This window comes from Garra rufa, chromosome 6 (genome assembly GCF_049309525.1).
Source record: "Garra rufa chromosome 6, GarRuf1.0, whole genome shotgun sequence".
In the NCBI taxonomy this organism is placed as follows: Eukaryota; Metazoa; Chordata; class Actinopteri; order Cypriniformes; family Cyprinidae; genus Garra; species Garra rufa.
The window spans coordinates 44683856-44703334 of NC_133366.1; the positions used below are offsets into that span (position 1 = coordinate 44683856).

Below are 19479 nucleotides of genomic sequence, written 5' to 3' on the forward strand. Positions count from 1 at the left end.
TCTCCAGGAGGTAGGCGTGTCACTGTCAAAGTCTACAATCAAGAGAAGACTTCACCAGAGCAAAATAGAGAGGGTTTACCACAAGGTGCAAACAAGGCCAGATTAGACTTTGTTAAAAAACATTTAAAAAAGCCTGACCACTTCTGGAAAAGCATTTTTTGGACTGCTGAAATTAAAATCAACGTGTACCAGAATGACAGGAAGAAAAAAGAATGGAGAAGGCTTGGAACAGCTCATGATCCAAAGCCTACAACATCATCTGTGAACATGGTGGAGCAGTGTAATGGCATGAGCATGCATGGCTTCCAGTGGCACTGGGTTACCAGTGTTTAGTGATGATGTGACAGAAGACAGAAGCAGCCGGAAGAATTCTGAAGTGTATAGGGATATACTGTCTGCCCAGATTCAGTTAAATGGAGCAAAGTTGTTTGGGCGGCTCTTCATAGTACAAATGGACGATGACCTAAAACATACAGCAAAAGCAACCCAGGAGTTTTTAAAGGTAAAAAAGTGGAATATTCTGCAATGGCCAAGTCAATCTTCTGATTTCAAATTGATTGAGCATGCATTTCACTTGCTGAAGACAAAACTAAAGGCAGAAAGACCCACAAACCAACAACAACTGAAGTCAGCTGCAGTAAAGGCCTGGCAAAGCACCACAAAGGAAGAAACCCAGTCTATGGTGATGTCCATGAGTTCCAGACTTAAGGCAGACATCGCCTGCAAAGGATTCTCAACAAAATATTAAAAATGAACATTTTATTTATGATTATATTTATTTGTCCAATTACTTTTGAGCCCCTGAAAATGGGGGGTCTGTGTATAAAAATGGTTGTAATTCCTTAGCATTTTATATTTTTGTTCAACCCCTTGAATTAAAGCTTAAAGTCTGCACTTCAATTTCATCTTGATTGTATCATTTTAAAACTATTCTATTGGCATACAGAGCCGAAATTATGAAAAGTGTGTCAGTGTCCAAATATATATGGACCTGACTGTATGTATATATATTTATAATAATATATATTATAATTATATAATATATAATACGTTGATTAAAAGTGACAGGAAACCATTTATAATATTTCAAACGATTTCTGTTTGAAATAAATGCTGTTCTTTTGAACTCTCTATTTTTTGGAGAATCTTGGTAAAAATGTATCATGGTTTCCACAAAAATATTAAGCACAATATTTTTGAACATTGGTAATAATAAGAAATGTTGAGCACCAAGTCAACATATTAGAATGATTTCTTAAGGATCATGTGACACTAAAGACTAACTGAGCTTTGCTATCACAGGAATAAATTACATTTTAAAATATGTTAAATAAGTAATAATATGTAAATAGAAGATATTCATTTTGAATTGCAATAATATTTCACAGTATATATGCATTTATTAAATCAAATAAATGCAGCCTTGATGAGCATTAGATACTACTTCTATGACTTTTTTGAAGGGTGAAATCTTTTGAAATCTTCAAAATATACTGTTTTGGCATTTGGGCATTTTCATTTTTGGGTGAACTGTTCGTTTAAGTAATGTATGTGTGTTATTCACTTCTTCCCTCAGATCCATTACTGGGAAAAGAATAGGCAGAACGAGACGGAGAAGGAGTTGGTTTTGTTTGTTCCAGATACATCGGTGCACCTGAAGAACCTGACATCCTACACCACTTACCTTGTGCAACTGTCTGCATTTAACACGGCGGGGGACGGGCCGCTCAGTGCAGCCCGTGAAGGACGCACCCTGCAGGCTGGTGAGTCCCACTGAGATCCTGTTACGCTCATCCAGACGCATGAGTGCCAGCCAACCATCCGAGACATGCAAAACATTATCATGCCATGTCATTCTTCTGGTATTACTGCTTCCGTTAAGAAACTAAATGTGTAGGTTGTTGCTATAATGCCAGTTAAAGGAGAAGTTCACTTCCAGAACAAAAATTTACAGATGATTTACTCACCCCCCTTGTCATCCAAGATGTTCATGTCTTTCTTTCTTCAGTCGTAAAGAAATTAAGTTTTTTGAATAAACATTTCAGGATTTCTCTCCATATAGTGGACTTCTACGGTGCCCCCAAGTTCGACCTTCCAAAATGCAGTTTAAATGCTCTAAACGATCCCAGTCAGAGAAGAAGGGTCTAATCTAGAGAAAGTTTTTTTTTTTATTATTATTATCAATGTTAAAAACATGCTGCTTAATATTTTGGTAGAACATGTGGACATTTTCGCATTTTAGGATTCCTTAATAAATAAAAATAAATGTGAATAAATGTGAAACCACTCAATTTTTTATTTATTTAATGCATCCTTATTGAATAAAAGTATTCAATTCTTTTAAAAAATTTACTGACCCCAAACTTTTTGAACATTTTTTGTTATTTGTATAATTTAGCAGAAGTCTGTGCTGGAATGTTTTTGAGATGTAGCTTTACTAACATCTCTCTCTGGCTCTCTGAAGCTCCTGGAGCACCCAGTCATGTGGTGTTTTCTGAGGTGACGGGAAGCTCCCTGAATGTATCATGGGGAGCTCCTCTGCAGCCCAATGGAGTGGTGGAAGGCTACAGAGTGCTCTATGAGCCCACCGCACCAGTTCATGGTGAGCAGGATATAAGGAGGCAGAATAGAAAACACGCCATTTAAAATTATTATTCAAATTGGAATTAACACAAAAACATCTTGAAAGAAAAATGTTTACTTTTAAGTCTGAGTATTATTGAATATTCATAAAGTCCCTTAATTTGACAGGTGTCAGTAAGACGGTTACAGTGGATATCAAGGGGAACTGGCAGCGCTGGCTGAAGGTTCGTGACCTGATGAGGGGTGTGATCTATCGCTTCAAGGTTCAGGCTAGGACTATTAGTTACGGGCCTGAACTGGACGCCAATATCACAGCAGGACCGGTGGAAGGTATGTGTAAATATGAATAGTAATGCATAATAATGCTTCCATAATAAATCCCACAATAATTGGGAAAGAAAGAAACATCCCCTGCGGTTACAGACACCAGCGCTGGAGGCTTTCTTTGGATTAAATTAATTGTTGAATATGAAATGTCTCCATATAACTAGTGCTTTTCTAAAACCTGGGACTTACCAGGAAGATGGCAGTTCATTATTTTAATTCTTAGAATTAGTTGAAGACGGAAATTGAAATAGGGCTGCGTGAACTTCATGGTTTGATTAGTGAACTATAATAGGGATGTGATTTTGTGTAGCCTTTGAGCAATTGTTCATTCTCAAGACACAGCGCCTTCATTGCTGTAGGACACATGCTGGGTCTCACACAGACGGCTTACAGTTTAAAAATGTTCTTCAGATGAGATCCAGTTGATTCATGTAGGAGCGGTGGACTCTGATTGGTCAATATGGATTATGAGGGAATGTAATTGGCCCTTTTGCAAAGACCTGTCCCCCTTCATTACTGTTGCTGTGTTTGACAAGCCGTGGTGCTTTTATGCCACAGAGAAACTAACAGAGAAAACTGGCAATAATGCACTGACAGAGCAGGTTTGGCTACTTCAGGTATGAAAAAAGCCTCAGCTTCCAATTTCTCTAAGAAATTTAAGCAATAAATACAATTTTGTGGCTCTTTAATGTGTCGTGACAGATTGCTGTATTGCCTCAGTTCAAGTGGTATATGAACCGATCATGTCTTCTTTATTACTAGTTATAGCACGAAATAAACCTGAATGAACATCAGAAGGTCTTGTTTCAACTGTGAAAAGACGTCAATACACACCATTTTTTTAAGTTCAAGTCCACCAACGTTAATCTACTCTCCTATCTGGTTAGTTTGTCGGACAAAAATGTCAGATTCTGCATTATGATTGGTCAGATCGCCCTGTGAAGAGTCAGTTGGCCAGAATATTGATCAAACAATACTGTGTCAGTAGCACATACTCCATAGTACTGAACGCTTCATTCATATACCATGGTAATAACATGGTACTCCAGGGTACACTACCAATCTAAAATGTAAACACACAAAAGTAAAAGTATGTTTCTGGTAACCTTAACAGTTAAAAGAAACCTTTAATGGTCGAAAGTAGTTTTGTAGATGCAAACACATTTCTATTTGCAGTTCTATGTGTTTAGATTGTGTCATTTCCTAATGTTGATGATTTATTTTTCTAAAAAATAAAAAATCTTAGTGGAAAATACTAATGATTAATTAAATAAAAAACTTCAATAAAATAAAAAAGTAGTGTACTACCATGATTTTACCATGGTACATATTTGTATAACTATTACTATGGTAATAATGTGACCCTGGACCACAAAACCAAACATAAATCACATGGGTATATTTGTAGAAATAGCCAACAATATCATGTCTGGGTCAAAATGATCAATTTTTCTTTTATGCCAAAAATCATAAGGATATTGAGTGAAGATCATGTTCCATGAAGATATTTAGTAAACATATGGAAACTTATTTTTTGATTAGTAATATGCATTGCTACAAACTTCATTTGGATAACTTTAAGGGTGATTTTTAAAAAAAATTTGCACTCTCAGATTCCAGATTTTCGAATAGTTGTATCTCGGCCAATTATTGTCCTATTCTAACCATACATCAGTGGAAAGCTTATTTATTAGCTTTCAGGTGATGTAGAAATCTCAATTTCAAAGAATTGACCTATGTGACTGGGTTTGTGGTCCGGGGTCACATATTTCCTAGCGATGTGAATATTTTGGTCGGTGATTAGTCTTTATCACAGAATAAAAAAAGAAGAAAAGAAAACATTCGATATTGGTGTTACAGGAAACAAGTAAATTGAATCATGACATTTAGTGAAAAGCTTTGTGGGAAATGAAGTGTGTTAACAGTATACTGAGTGTGAATGTTATCAGGTCACAGTAGCCAATAAAGAACATGTTTTGAAGAAGATAAATCCCTACAGCTTCAATGTGACCCTTATGCAATCTAAACCACTTTATAATGGCAGCGCTTGCCTGTCTTACCATCCTTAGTTACAAGCAGTAGATTATTCTGTTATAAAAAATTCATCATTTTCCTTCCATCAGCCTGAAGTTTGAAGCCTGTACTGCAGTCTGAACTGTTATGATTGATAAAAATGGCCAGATCCATTTTAAGAACTGCGTTTTGTGCTGTTATTGATTATTCAGAAAGGAATAATACGCCTTATATTTCATAGGCTCCCCCGGTTCACCCTTGCAGACCTCAGTCACGAAGTCTGCATCAGCTTTGACGCTTCATTGGTCAGAGGGTGCAGAAGGGGCGGGACCTGTCACAGGATATGTCATTGAGGCTCGTCCATCAGGTAAACAGCGCTTCCTAGTGCGTCTGCTTACTTCAGATCTACCCTAAGCTTATTCTCAATGAACCTTCCTCTTCTCACTTTCACCTCTTCCATCTTTCTTCTCCTCTGTGGCGACCAATTACTACCCCTCCTGGTTTTGAAATCCTACATTTCCAGATGAAGGATTGTGGGATACGTTTGTCAAGCATCTCCCACCTGGCAGCTTCTCGTACACCATCAGTCTGGACCGCCTACGCTCAGGTGTGGCCTACGAATTCCGTGTCATCGCAGTCAATCGTTTCGGTTACGGCGATCCCAGTCCGCCTTCCACTGCAATGTCTGGTAATCTCCCTCATTATATCACTCCACTGCGTTATATTGAACAGTGATGCAAATGACAACCCACTGAACAGACTATGTCTGTCTCAAACAGCTGTTTTTGTTTAGGCTAGATCAAATTAGATACAGTATTTACCCTGACTAATCTGCATTGCGTACTATATCACAATTAATTTTTCATAATTTTGCTGTTTAGAGTATGAACATTAGTATTCCACTTCATCTTCAAGTATCTGGGAGACGTTCTGTGTCTGTGAGGATTTTTAAATTGTAGAGCTTACGTTGTGGTCTCTACTGCCATCTAGTGTCACACTGCTGAATATTTATTCATTCATAAGTAAAGGGGGAAAAAAATAGAGCTCTTGAAAGTACTACTACTTATTATGTGTATTAATTTCTTAAACAAAAAAAATGTAATGACCTCAAAATTTAAATTCTACTACTGTAGTGTATGTAATACAGTATATTAATACTTTCTCCCCCATTGTATGAAATATCAACAGTAAAATAGCTATATGTTGTATTGTAATGCAGAATTGTTGTCTGTTGTTGTAGCTCTGTCTGATACGCCTTTCTATGAGGAGTGGTGGTTCCTGGTCGTCATGGCTTTGATCAGTCTCATTTTCATTTTGATGGTTGTGTTTGGTTTGCTCCTGTTGGGACAGAACAAGAGGTACAGAAGCTGTGGAACAGGTGAGACTAAACACAGTAATATAAATTGATAATATACTTGTATTGCACTTAAATTAGATTAATTTACTCACTCTCTTGGTGTTGTTAACCAGTTTGATATTGGGTTAATTGTTTTTTATAAATTGCCTGTAATAATACAATTATTTGAGAGGATTACTAAAACATATTTATGGTAATTTAGACACTAATATGATGATATTACCGTGGTATTTTTGATGTACATTGTAAATACAGCATTATGGTAAATAGTTAAACCAAACTTTATTCAGATTTATTCAGATTTTTTTTATTTTTAACTAGTTGCAAGACACTGTAGTTCATTTATGTAAGTGAGGATAGCAAACTGTGACATATTATACCCACAAATTCTACCAGTAAAATTTATTTAAAAAAAAAATAGGACAAAAATCATTAAGGGAGAAGTTCACTTCCAAACATTTACTGATTATTTACTCACCCCCTTGTTATTCAAGATGTTCATGTCTTTCTTTCTTTAGTCGTAGGAGAAATTATGTTTTTAAGGAAAACATTTCAGGATTTCTCTCCATATAATGGACTTCTATGGTGCCCTGAGTTTAAACTTCCAAAATGCAGTTGAAATGCAGCTTCAAAGGGCTTTAAACTATCCCACCTGAGGAAGAAGGGTCTTATCTAGTGAAACAATCAGCTATTTTCTGAAAAAAAAAAATTACAATTTATATACTTTTTAATCTCAAATGCTCATTTTGTCTAGCTCTGCGTGAACTCTGTGTATTCCGGTTCAAGAAAATATGAAGAACTCCCATCTCATTTTCTCCTCCAACTTCAAAATCGCCCTACATCGCTGCAGAAGTACCGACCCAATGTTTACAAAGTGAACGTGGAAGGAAGATCAAACGTCCTTTACAAAAAAAAAAAGCTAAAACAGCGATGTAGGGCTATTTTGCAGTTGGAGGAAAAAATTACATGGGAGTTTTTTAATCTGTCTTGAACAGGAATACGAGCTAGACAAGATGAGCATTTGAGGTTGAATAGCAGTGGTGGACAGTTACTGTACTTAAGTAAATTTTTCAAGTATTTGTACTTTACTGGAGTAGTTTTATTTTGAGTAACTTTTACTTTTACTTCACTAGATTCCAAAGCATAAGATCGTACTTTTTACTTCACTACATTTCATAAAACATGTCGTTACTCCTTATAATATATCACGTGTTCCGAGACGCAGAAGCGGTGTCTGATTAATGAACAAACTGATTCTTTTCAATGAACCTGTTAAATCGGTTCGCAAATCGCAACAAACGATTCATTCACGAATTGGACTGATCCGATTGCAGCTGTTCTCGAGTCGACAACTCACTGATTCAAATGAGCCATTTAGCGAGTCTCCAGTCAACTGAATTCATAATAAGAACCGGGAGATCACGTGAGCGCGCGCGCGACTGATGCTGCGGAACGTAAGTTATAATGTCGCATTTTAGGATCAATTATTGTAACGGTCAGTTGTTTGTGAACTAAATCTGCTGTAAAGGGTGATATATTTAAGCCCACTGAAATGATTGAATGCAGAAACATCAATCGTTGTCTAAATGTTTTAGGTCAAAAAACGAAACATTAAAATAACACAGATTAAATAAAATAACTCATGCACGTTCATATTCCTCGCTGCTGTAACCTTAACAGTTTTATTAAAATACGCATTTAGCCCTATCTGACATCTGTTTTTATATTGTTTATTAACGGTATACTCTTTTTATATTGTTTGGATCAACTAGCACAGTAGACACATATTAATGTTTATTCATAACAAAGTCCCTTTATTCTATTTTTTATTCATACTGAAAATAAGTAAATATTGTTAGCTGATGCTAACTGTCCAGCTAACAAGCTTGCTGGTGCTAAGTTGAGGTAATTTTCAGATATGAAGTCCAAATATTTATAATCAACCACCTAGACAGATTACATCTGAGGGAAAAAGAAAAGATGTGATGTTCAAAATCATGGTAACTAACGTTACAGTAATTATCAAAGTGGGAAGTGATGCCGTCTGGGGGCATTTGGCCAGGGCTGTTTTTATCCATAGGTTCCATGTGACGTCACTGTAGTTTATCGCCGCCATTTTTGTGTCCGCGCTACCTGTTTCAGTCTATGGTCACAGCAGCCGCAACTACCAGAGGAAGATCAACAAAACTCCCAGACTGTTCACAACAAGTATACAATATGCCCGGGATATGTTGTTCAGTTAGCTGTAAAAACAGTCATCAGAAAAAAAAAACTAACAACAGTTTTATTAGATCTCAGCAGTGCTCGAAGTGGGTCGGTATGCATATAGCGTACCGGTGTCATTCACGCAGGTGCTTTCCAAAGCAGGGTTTTTTTTAAGAGTACTGGAATAATAATTAAATATTGACTAAGATTGTGAATCAGTACATTATAACGAAAATAATGCCTTAAAATTAAAAGAAACATTTTTTTGCGATTACATCATTTTGAACCGATCAACTCGTAAGTCCAAAGATTTAGTAAACAAGAAAGCATTCAAAGAGCAAGTTCAAAACAGTGCTAATGCAGAGAATAGTGACTTACAGTACATCCAGATGCCGTAAATTATTTGTTTTCATTTGGCTTAAGAGCAAGAGTGTTTTATAGTTGAAGGTGTTTTAGATTATGCGGTGTTTAGTGAATTATGAAAATTAAATAATAAACCCTAAACTATTGTACTACATAGCGTTCGTCATTGCAACGCCTGCAGTAAAGTATATACATGTAAAAGGGTTCTCAAAAATAATCATATTTGTTTTGCTAAAACTATTTATGTACAATTACTCAAAAAATGATTTGTCATACAAAAATGGCACACAAGTTACACACAAACCATCGTCCCAAGTAAATGGTACCATTGTGAATTGTGACTGGCTGCACAAGTGGTGTAATAAACTAAATTAAACTAAAATGTTATTGCAGCCATATAGCTTGAATGAATAAAAATGCATATTTTAAATAAAGAAATCTCATGCTTTTGGTGCTTGAATTTGTGCTTCAATAATGAGATCCAGTTTTAGGAATACACAACACGTGAAAGACGTCTTCCCTCAGGTATATTTTATGTTTTCTTGGCTTGCTGGATGTTGCGCTTATGCTCAATAATCTCATTTTTTTGCATTCGCCAAAACTAATTTGCCGACATCTAAGCGCGGACTGTGGGAATTAGTGCCGTCAGCGCGAGTCCCGTTCGCTGTGAAGTAAGTTAGTGACCAGCCGGCAGAGGATTCTTCAAGGTCTTAAAGCCTTCATCGAGCGACTACGTTCACAACAATTTACACTTTTTGTCCTAAACATACAATCAAGTCAAATACACAGTGTGGGAAGTAGTAGTAAAAAGTAATTTCTTATTTCAATTTATTATTAAATCTCATTGAGATGCGCTGTGTCTGTTGTCATATCGGACACAAACATGGCGGCGAGCATAGCGGAAGTGACGTCTTTGGTACCCATGAATACCATAAACAATGTATGAGAAAAAAGAAAAATATTATAAAAATATAATGACATTTTCCTTAAAATGTTCTTCCTAACTTCAGGCCTTATTTTCATATCATTTATAACTGTGACGTTCTGCAAAACAACAAGCTTTAAAACACTTTTTTCTTACTGGTGAAAATGAGATGGTCAAATCAGTTTTCTCTCAGGTACATCACAATGTAAGCTTCACTGTGAACATTACTACATCACTCTCGTCAACGTAGTCCATATCAACAACAAAAATATATCTTGACTCCATATAGGCTAGTGGTTATTTATTTTTATCCAAGGCTTTTTGAACAGTAGGATTATAAAAAATATATGCTAATATAAAATTAAATTAAGTAGCCTGTATAAAATGGCAAAATAGTTCAGTACTTTTTTACTTAAGTACACAAAAAATGTAGTACTTTTGTACTTTCACTCAAGTAAAATTGAAAAAGGAGTACTTTTACTTTTACTGGAGTAATATTGTATTATTCGTATCTGTACTTTTACTCAAGTACTTGATTTGTGTACTTCGTCCACCACTGTTGAATAGTATATAAATTGATAAATAAGACACATCTTCCTCAGCTGGGATCGTTTAGAGCCCTTTGAAGCTGCATTTAAACTGCATTTTGGAAGTTCAAACTCTGGGGCACCATAGAAGTCCACTATATGGAGAGAAATCCTGAAATGTTTTCCTCAAAAAACATAATTTCTTTATGACTGAAGAAAGAAAGACATGAACATCTTGGATGACAAGGGGTGAGTAAATTATCTGTAATTTTTTGTTCTAGAAGTAAACTTCTGCTTTAAGACACTTTGACCTGACCATTTAAATTTTTATCTTTAATTGCTAAAGCAATCTTTTTACACCACAGACTGAACAAGACTAAGCATTGCTTGGTAATTGGTCAACAAAGTATTGATGATCCATTACATACTATTCTATCAAAGATATCTGATATTATCAATGAATTTGTTCTGACACAGTTTAATTCTGAGTTCTTGTCATGTTTTATTATCATTTTCTAAAATATATAGCGAATAAACTGAGATAATGTGAGAAAAATTGAAGGTGTGTGAATAAATTTTGGTTTGACTGTATCAAAGTACTGTCACCCGATACAATCACTGTACCATATGTGACCCTGGAGCACAAAACCAGTCTTAAGTCGCTGGGGTATGTTTGTAGCAATAGCCAAAAATACATAGTATGGGTCAAAATTATTGATTTTTCTTTTATGCCAAAAATCATTAGGAATTTAAGTAAAGATCATGTTCCATGAAGATTTTTTGTAAAATTCCTACTGTAAACATATCAAAATGTAATTTTTGATTAGTAATATGCATTGTTAAGAACTTAATTTGGAGAACTTTAAAGGTGATTTTCTCAGTATTTTGATTTTTTTGCACCCTTATATTCCAGATTTTCAAATAGATGTATCTCGGCCAAATATTGTCCTATCCTGACAAACCATACATCAATAGAAAGCTTAGTTATTGAACTTTCATATGAAGTATATATCTCAGTTTTGTAAAATTTAACCTTATGACTGGTTTTGTGGTCCAGGGTCACATATGATACCACAACAATACTTCTGCTTCCTAGACAGTTTCTGGAAGTCTTGATTTTAAAGATTAAAAAGTGTTTGTAGTTCTATCTGGGTCACTTGTGTAACTGTTGCAAATTGTGTACAATGCTAAAAAATGTAATAGCTCATATTTAATGTAGTTAATCAGTCAACACATCCTAGTGTTTGTTGTCATTACCATCTAATTCCTCCCACAGGAAAACACATTACTACAGTGGAGGAGGGTGTAACACTTGACAATGGTGGCTTCACGGCTCTAGAGCTGAACAGCAGACATCTGAACGTGAAGAGCTCTTTCCTAAAGAAGAATGGAACAAGGTGGGGTTTCATCTGAACTACTCTTAATATATCAGGAAATTTATCAATTCATAATGTACAATTTTTCTTGAAATAACTCTTCAGTAGAATTTTGTGAGTGGGAATTGTGTAAGCAGTTTGTAAAAATGTCGTGCTATCTCCAGATCTCCTCCACGGCCCAGTCCAGGTGGTCTGCACTACTCTGATGAAGACCTCTGCAACAACTACAACGGGGCTGTTTTAACAGAGAGCACCACCCTAACAGAGAAACCCACTGAGCTGTCAGAATCAGAGGTAAACACACCACACCGATAACGCATGACTACACACACATAAACAACATCTAAGGAGGTTCAGTGGAGTTTTACAGACATCTTATGTCTTAATAATTATTACATCTTTTGAACTTTATTTAGTGTGAGTTGCTTGGGATAGTTCACCCAAAATCGAAAATTACCCTATGATTTAATCCTAATTAGTCTTAGATTAGTCTTAGGTTAAATGTAAATATAATGTAATGTAATACCTGTTTTTATTCTGCACTGCTAGTCAAAGGTTTGGACACCCTTCACTTAAAGAAAAAGAAAATCCACAGGAAGTGGCAAACGCTCACTGGTCTTTCATTGACTTTAAATATGGCTTTTCATCTAAAAGATGCATGTAGTAGCAACTTTACGGTGTGGTTACTTGCTTTTAAAATACTCCGTCATTTTTGTTAATACAGATAAAAGTAATACATCTTTCAAATCTGTAAAGACTATGTTTATTTGTGTGCACTCAACGAAACATTGCGCTTTTGAAAAATAATGAAAGCATTATTTTCAGTCTCGGTCTCTGTGAACTTGACGCATGCAACTTCGAAACTCCATATATACTTGCTTTACAGACACGAAAACTATATCTATAGTGATTGAAATGTCTAACTTTATTTAAACCACTTTAAATAGAAAACAAATATTCTCAGATTATGGAATCCTTATGAAAAATGCATACAGGCACATCCATTACTGCAGAGATGACAAATCAGTGTCGCTGACTTCATCTCTTAAGCCATAAACAAAGAAAGCCAAGTTTATCAATAAATTATTAAAAGGTTAATGCAGTCTCCTTGCTGTTTTTCCCTAACACATTCATAATTATTATAGGCTCGAGGGAAACTCGAGGTCAGCTCTAGAAATTAGTTTAGTAGACAAAAACATTCTGCTTACAAATGAATATCTTCACAAACAGTAAAATTAAAATAAGTATTTATTATTTTAAAATAATGAGGATTCATTGAAATTACATTGAAATTGACACGTCAAACAGGATAGGTCAGTCCAGAATAAATTAATGATGATAAAAAATTAGGGTATTTTACAGAGCCTGCAAATGATATGTAGGGAACAAAAAGATTTTGTGGCCATGAATTAAATATTTGTTCCAAAAACGCATTTATTCATTTGCTCATCGTACGTGACCCTGACTTAATTAATTTAAAACAAAGGAACAATTTAGTATCCAGTTATCTGAAATGAAGGACGGAATTAAAAAGTCGTAACCACAATTTAACTAAAGTGAGGGAACAAATTAATAAAATATGGGAACATGATAAGTCATGGGAACAAATGCTTAATTTGTGGCCACAATGTCATCAGACTCTGTTACATTTTTGCAGTGGCATTAGGGCTGCACGATAAATTCAAAACTTGAATTGCAATCGCGATTAAGCAAAAGCTGTAATTTTCATGCACATTTTGTCAGGGAAGCACGGTTCTGTGATCAGTAGTAAATCTCAAGCCGAAGGCCAGAGGACGCTCTCGTGTGGAAACTTTAAATACACCCCAAAGAAGAAACCTATGAAATCGCGATCGTTGCAGCTGAATAAACACATGATTTAACTGCTTTCATTAATTCAACGTGACCAGTAAACACACGGCTATGACAATATATGGTTTATCTGAGTTCTTCTTATTATAATTTTTCTTTATAATAAAGTATTTAATAATGCAATGTCTTTATCGCTGCTATGAAACTATGAAATGAAATGTGTTGCATGCCTTATTCTGTGTAAGAAGCCACATCATCTCACTGAAGAATTTGCTTCAAACACTCAACTAAAGTTATTATGTCCGTTTGGAGTAAAAAGATGTTATCAAATGTGGTATTTAAGCTGTAGTTCACCGAGAAGCTACACAAACACCTGTCATTATCGCAGAACAATAACTTCAGTTTCATTATAGCATGATTAAATCAAACTATAATCAACGCAATATTGTGTAGTTTGTCAGAGAACTACGGCTCTGTGTAGTAAATGCTGCTACATCTGAAAGCACGTGAAAATACCACATTTAATAACAGGTTTCTAACTCACATAACTTTATGTGAATTATGGAGTTAGACCGCCAAACAGTTTTTCACCATTTTTGTGTTCAACATTTTTTGTGCAGGCCTGAAATCATGTTTTGATGATGCACTGGAACAACACTGTAATAACCACAGTACATTAACATCAGTGGATCGACCGCTCAATATTATGTCATTACTGTTAGTTACTACAGCCTAAAGTTTGCTAGCTTTGTTGTAAATTTATATTACCTGGTTGCGATAATATACAAAACAGCTTGGTCTCCTTTAGCGGTATTTGGCAGTTAAGAGAGGCGGCAGATTTCCCGCGAGTAGGCATTGGTTCAGCAGACACGACCCCAGTGTTTAACAGCAGATTAATTTATTTACTTCTTTTTATTAGCATGTGGTGTGACAAACTCAAACACATATTTAACATTGCTTTACACAGACTTTAAACACACAATTACGTCCATGCTGTAACTTTACTGTCTTCTCTTTTTCTCTCTGGTCTCGACTCATCCCGTCACCCCTGGTGTAAAGGTCAGCGACAGCGACTACGAAGACGAGCAGCCCAAGCACTCATTCGTAAATCACTACATGAGCGACCCCACCTATTACAACTCGTGGAAGCGGCAGCCCAAAACCATGAAGACCGGAGGAGGGTACGAGGAATGTGCCATGACGGATGCAGAGGGGGGTTATTATCAGACTGTGGTGACCCAGCACAGCGTAGGGGGCGTCTACACCCCCACGGGACAGCCCGCACCAGGAACACGCACTCCAGTTACCGGCTTTTCTTCCTTTGTCTAATGAACCGAAGACTTGAACAATCAAGGAAGTTAACGACTGGAAGTAGAGCCCTAAAACGGGACGAATCAAACTGTTGTGCTGGTTATTACGGAGTAACTGCGAATCCCCGGAAATGAACAACTCTCTCGTTTCCCCCAAAATGTGTATTTTAGGCCTTCTTTCTTCAAGGAAGGGAGGAGGGTGTTGAAGTATCTTATTGTTAACGTGTTAATGATTTTTGGGTGGATTTTCGCAGATTAGCCGTGACCCAGAAGAAGTGGAGACTCTGCACTGTGAGACTAGAGGTGGTATTAATTTGAAAGACTCAAAGACGGATGAAGGAAATTCCTTTGTTATGAATTCCCGCTCCATGGCAACCTTCCGGGATTAGTCGTAATGTGTGGGCAAACACACGCTCGAGTGATTCATTCAATCTCCAAAACTCTAATTGAAGTTGAAAGATCAGTGGAAACTTGTACAATGTGTGGTAGACTGGAACAACAATGTGTTTTGTGTGTGGTTTATTTTCGTGTTGGGGACGGGCGGCTTCGTTCTGGACAAAAAGCAGCACTGAAAATACTGCCTTTGCACACGTATTGCTCTCTTAAACCAAAAGAGTGATGCTTTAAGCGGGAAAAAGAAAAGACCGTTTTCTTAGGTTAGCAATACTGTATGTAAAATATGCTGTATGTGTGTATATTTTTAGGATCAATTTTGTACAAAAACTAACCGTTTTTACTGTAGCGTAGATTTGTGCCAAGTCAATGTAGTTCTTTTGTGACACCCACAGCGGATCATTTCAGCAAGTCACAATCCACACTGTTTGTTTGACTGGCTTGCAGTGTGTATGTACAATCCAGTCACCCAGAGAGATGATAAGAAATGTGCGACATCGTCCCTCTAATCCAAATATACACTGATTTCTCATCTCCTTCATTGTCGAACAAATATTTATTTCAGTTTGAAAGAACATCAGTGCTAAATCAAATACAGTACATGAGATGGTATATACGGTTATAATGCTATAATGATGCATTCAAGTAGTTCTATGAACGAACTGGAAATCATAATTATGTTATAATGTGCGTTCAGGTCATTTTCGATAAAATAACTAAACAAAAACATGACAAAATGGATCATAAACTGACAAAATGAAAATGTACGATTTAAACCATAATTATGACATAGAAAATACAAATTATAAGATACTAAGTCATCATTATTAAATAAAAAGGTTGAAATTATAGGATGTTAAGTCATAATTACAATATAAAATGTCAAATTGGGGAAAAAATTTGAAATTATGATACAAGTCATAATTCTGAGTTGAAAAAGTTTATCTTAAGTTAAAAAATAGGACAATATTTAAAAAAAAGTCAAAATTATGAGATGATTATGAGGTAAAAAGACAATTGGGATTCTGACTGATTTGTGATTTATGAGTTCAAATTTAGACTTTTTGTATCATAAATTATACATTTGTATCAGTTTAGATTTATTTTTTGTCAAAATTATGACAAGTCAAAATAGAGACAAAATTGCAAATTATGACAAAAATCATAAGTTGAAAAGTTTAGTAAAAAAAATTTTAGTCAAAATTATGAGATATTTGATGAAAAGAAGTCAAAATTTTGAGGGGAAAAAACGATTAGGATTTTGACTTTCATTGTGATTGTGGGTTCAAATTTTGACTTTGTATCATAATTTAGATTTTTTTAAATAATTTGTCAAAATTATGTAAGAATGTCGATGACAAAAAGTCAGAATTATGAGGTAAAAAAACATGAATCTTGACTTTCATAATTATCGGTTACAATTTTGACTTTTTATATCATAATTTCGACTTTGTTTTCTAATTTTGATTTAACAAAAACTGTCAAAATTGTAACAAGTCAAAATAGAGATAAAATTGAACAAAAATTGACAATTATAAGTTACGTTTTTATCTGAAGTTAAAAAATAAGACAAGTCAAAATTATGAGGTAAAACATACTTAGGATTTTGAGTTTCATCATAACTATGGGTTCAAATTTGGCTTTTCATGTTAAAAAAATTGCAATTTTGAGTAATTTTCTTTTTCAAAACAGAGACAAAATTTGAAAATCATAATTGTAAGTTAAAAAGTTTTTATCTAAAGATAAAAAATATGACAAGTCATGATGAGATTGTCGATGACAAGAAATCTAAATTAGGTTAAACAAAGCAATTAGGATTTTGACTTTCATCATATTTATGGGTTCAAATTTTGACATTTTATATCATAATTTATGGCTGTATCATAATTTGGATTTTTGTTCTTATGTGGCAAAAATGGGCTTCTGTAGGAAAGTTTCTCAATAGCTCTTTAAACTTGAAGGTGGCATTCATGCTCACTTAACTGAAAAATATGATCATTCTGACATGACTTGAACGCAACATATGGCCTAAAACTTACTCTACACAAGGACATGAAGGACTTTGTACTGATTCGGAGTCATTTAAAAAAACTTTTAAGGGAGTAACGGCGCCCCCTTCAGCACTGAATTTGCAACTGCATGAACATTACGTGCTTGTGTAGAGTATGTTTTGGTGAATAAAGAGTTTTATTCTATTCTATGCATTAACTATCATTCAAAACAGAGAAAAGGACAAGGACAGACTTCTTGATGTGTTGAAAATCCAAATGGAAAACATGTAACACTACGTCCAAAGACAGAAAGTGCTATGCAAAGTGTTATTGATCGGAATGAGTCAGAGAGAAGAATATGCACTTCAAAGCAAACGTGTTAACACTTTGAATTGCTTTGAGAAGTTGTTACTGAAATGTTATGCCCCCTACAGCTGTATTACTGTAGTACTCAAAATTAAAATATTGGTCAAAATTTGCAATGTGTATTGTGAAGTACACAGGATGGCCCTGAACTTACCCTGGTCTTAAAAGGAAATTTATATACACACAGTCAAGCCCGAAATTATTCACCCCCCTGGCAAATTCTCTCTCTCTCTCTCTCTCTCTCTCTCTCTCTCTCTCTCTCTCTCTCTCTCTCTCTCTCTCTCTCTCTCTCTATCTATATATATATATATATATATATATATATATATATATATATATATATAATTTTGCCCTTTTCTCATTATAATAATAATATTCATGTTACCCTCATTTCTGGATGTTTTGCACAAGAAAGTACCACTCACATCCAACTAAAAATCCATGGATAGGCCATACTAAGCCACATATGTGACCCTGGACCACAAAACCAGTCAGAAGGTTAAATTTTACAAAACTGAGTTGTATACATCATATGAAAGGTCAATAAATAAGCTTTCTATTGATGTATGGTTTGTTAGGATAGGACAATATTTGGTCGAGATACAACTATTTGAATATCTGGAATCTGAGGGTGCAAAAAAATCTAAATACTGAGAAAATCACCTTTAAAGTTCTTCAAATTAAGTTCTTAACAATGCATATTACTAATCAAAAATTACATTTTGATATATTTATAGTAGGAACTTTACAAAAAATCTTCATGGAACATGATCTTTACTTAATTTCCTAATGATTTTTGGCATAAAAGAAAAATCAATAATTTTGACCCATACTATCTATTTTTGGCTATTGCTGCAAATATACCCCAGCGACTTAAGACTGGTTTTGTGGTCCAGGGTCACATATGTGATATGTGACTCAAACGTATTTATTGTAAACCAATGACATGAGTAATATTGTGTTCATGTTTTGCAGCCATTATTCCCCAAGCAAATTACCTGTCCGTTTTTATATATAACATATTGTTGACTAAATGCCAAAAAGAGTCAGTATTGTGTTGTGTGTACATGATGCAGACTGCAGAAATGTCATCTGTATTCAGACAACACTTTCACTAATGAGATGCGCAGTGGCCCCAAACAGATTTGGACACTTGAGCTACACTAAAAATGTATGAATGTTTTTGCATTAGATAACAAATCATCAAAAAACTGACATCTGCAAACAAATGGCACTACAGCCTTTCTCAGAACATATGTTGTGCTGTCTTTTATTAAAACAAATGATGCTTGGTTTGAATTTTGTTTATATAATGCATTGACAATACATTTTCAAGTGCGGCTTAAGTGTCCGAATGTTTTTTTGTTTTGTTTTTTGGCTTATTGTTGGAACGCTGTATCACTGTAATTTCCTGATATTGAGGCTTCATCATTGTAATGCACTTGTTTTGATTACTATGATTAAATGGATGAGATACATATTTCACAGAAAATGTTATCTTTCTTTGGCTCAACCACGAAATCCATTTACAACATGCTCATGCTGTTCAGGAGTTTTTGTTTTTCTGATCGATTGTGTAGGACAGACTGCCCGAACTGTTTTTTTGGACATGATCAAATGAGGTATGTGTTGAGGCAATGGGTGTCATTTTTTTGACATTTGTCATTGGTTGCTATAGTAATGCAGGATTCAACACATTCGACTTTTGTGTTTCAAGTGACTTTTTTTCTATAACAAGTGGATGCAAGCTGGCAGAATGAAGAGAGCTGTCACGCTGGAAATCTATCCTGTGCTTATGAACATCAGACTCTGGCAGCAATGTAGGGACAGTATGGCTGTTTTTTAATGTTGCTTTATACATACAATATACATGTATGTATATACACTTACAGTATAAACAATCTTTCTGCACTTAAAGCGAGACACTGCAGGTG

General features: G+C 35.2%; 1 protein-coding gene across 1 annotated transcript in view; it reads left to right on the forward strand.

Moving 5' to 3' along the window:
• Positions 1–17750, forward strand: part of sdk1b (sidekick cell adhesion molecule 1b) — a 191093-nt gene extending 173343 nt beyond the window's left edge. Inside the window, exons 40-48 of the mRNA XM_073842664.1 lie at positions 1577–1763; positions 2465–2602; positions 2752–2913; positions 5165–5290; positions 5447–5611; positions 6164–6301; positions 11577–11697; positions 11841–11970; positions 14545–17750. Coding sequence (XP_073698765.1) covers positions 1577–1763; positions 2465–2602; positions 2752–2913; positions 5165–5290; positions 5447–5611; positions 6164–6301; positions 11577–11697; positions 11841–11970; positions 14545–14814 — 1437 coding nt within the window. The 3' untranslated portion in view covers positions 14815–17750. The remainder of the gene's footprint in view (positions 1–1576; positions 1764–2464; positions 2603–2751; positions 2914–5164; positions 5291–5446; positions 5612–6163; positions 6302–11576; positions 11698–11840; positions 11971–14544) is intronic.
• Positions 17751–19479: the final 1729 nt, after the last annotated feature.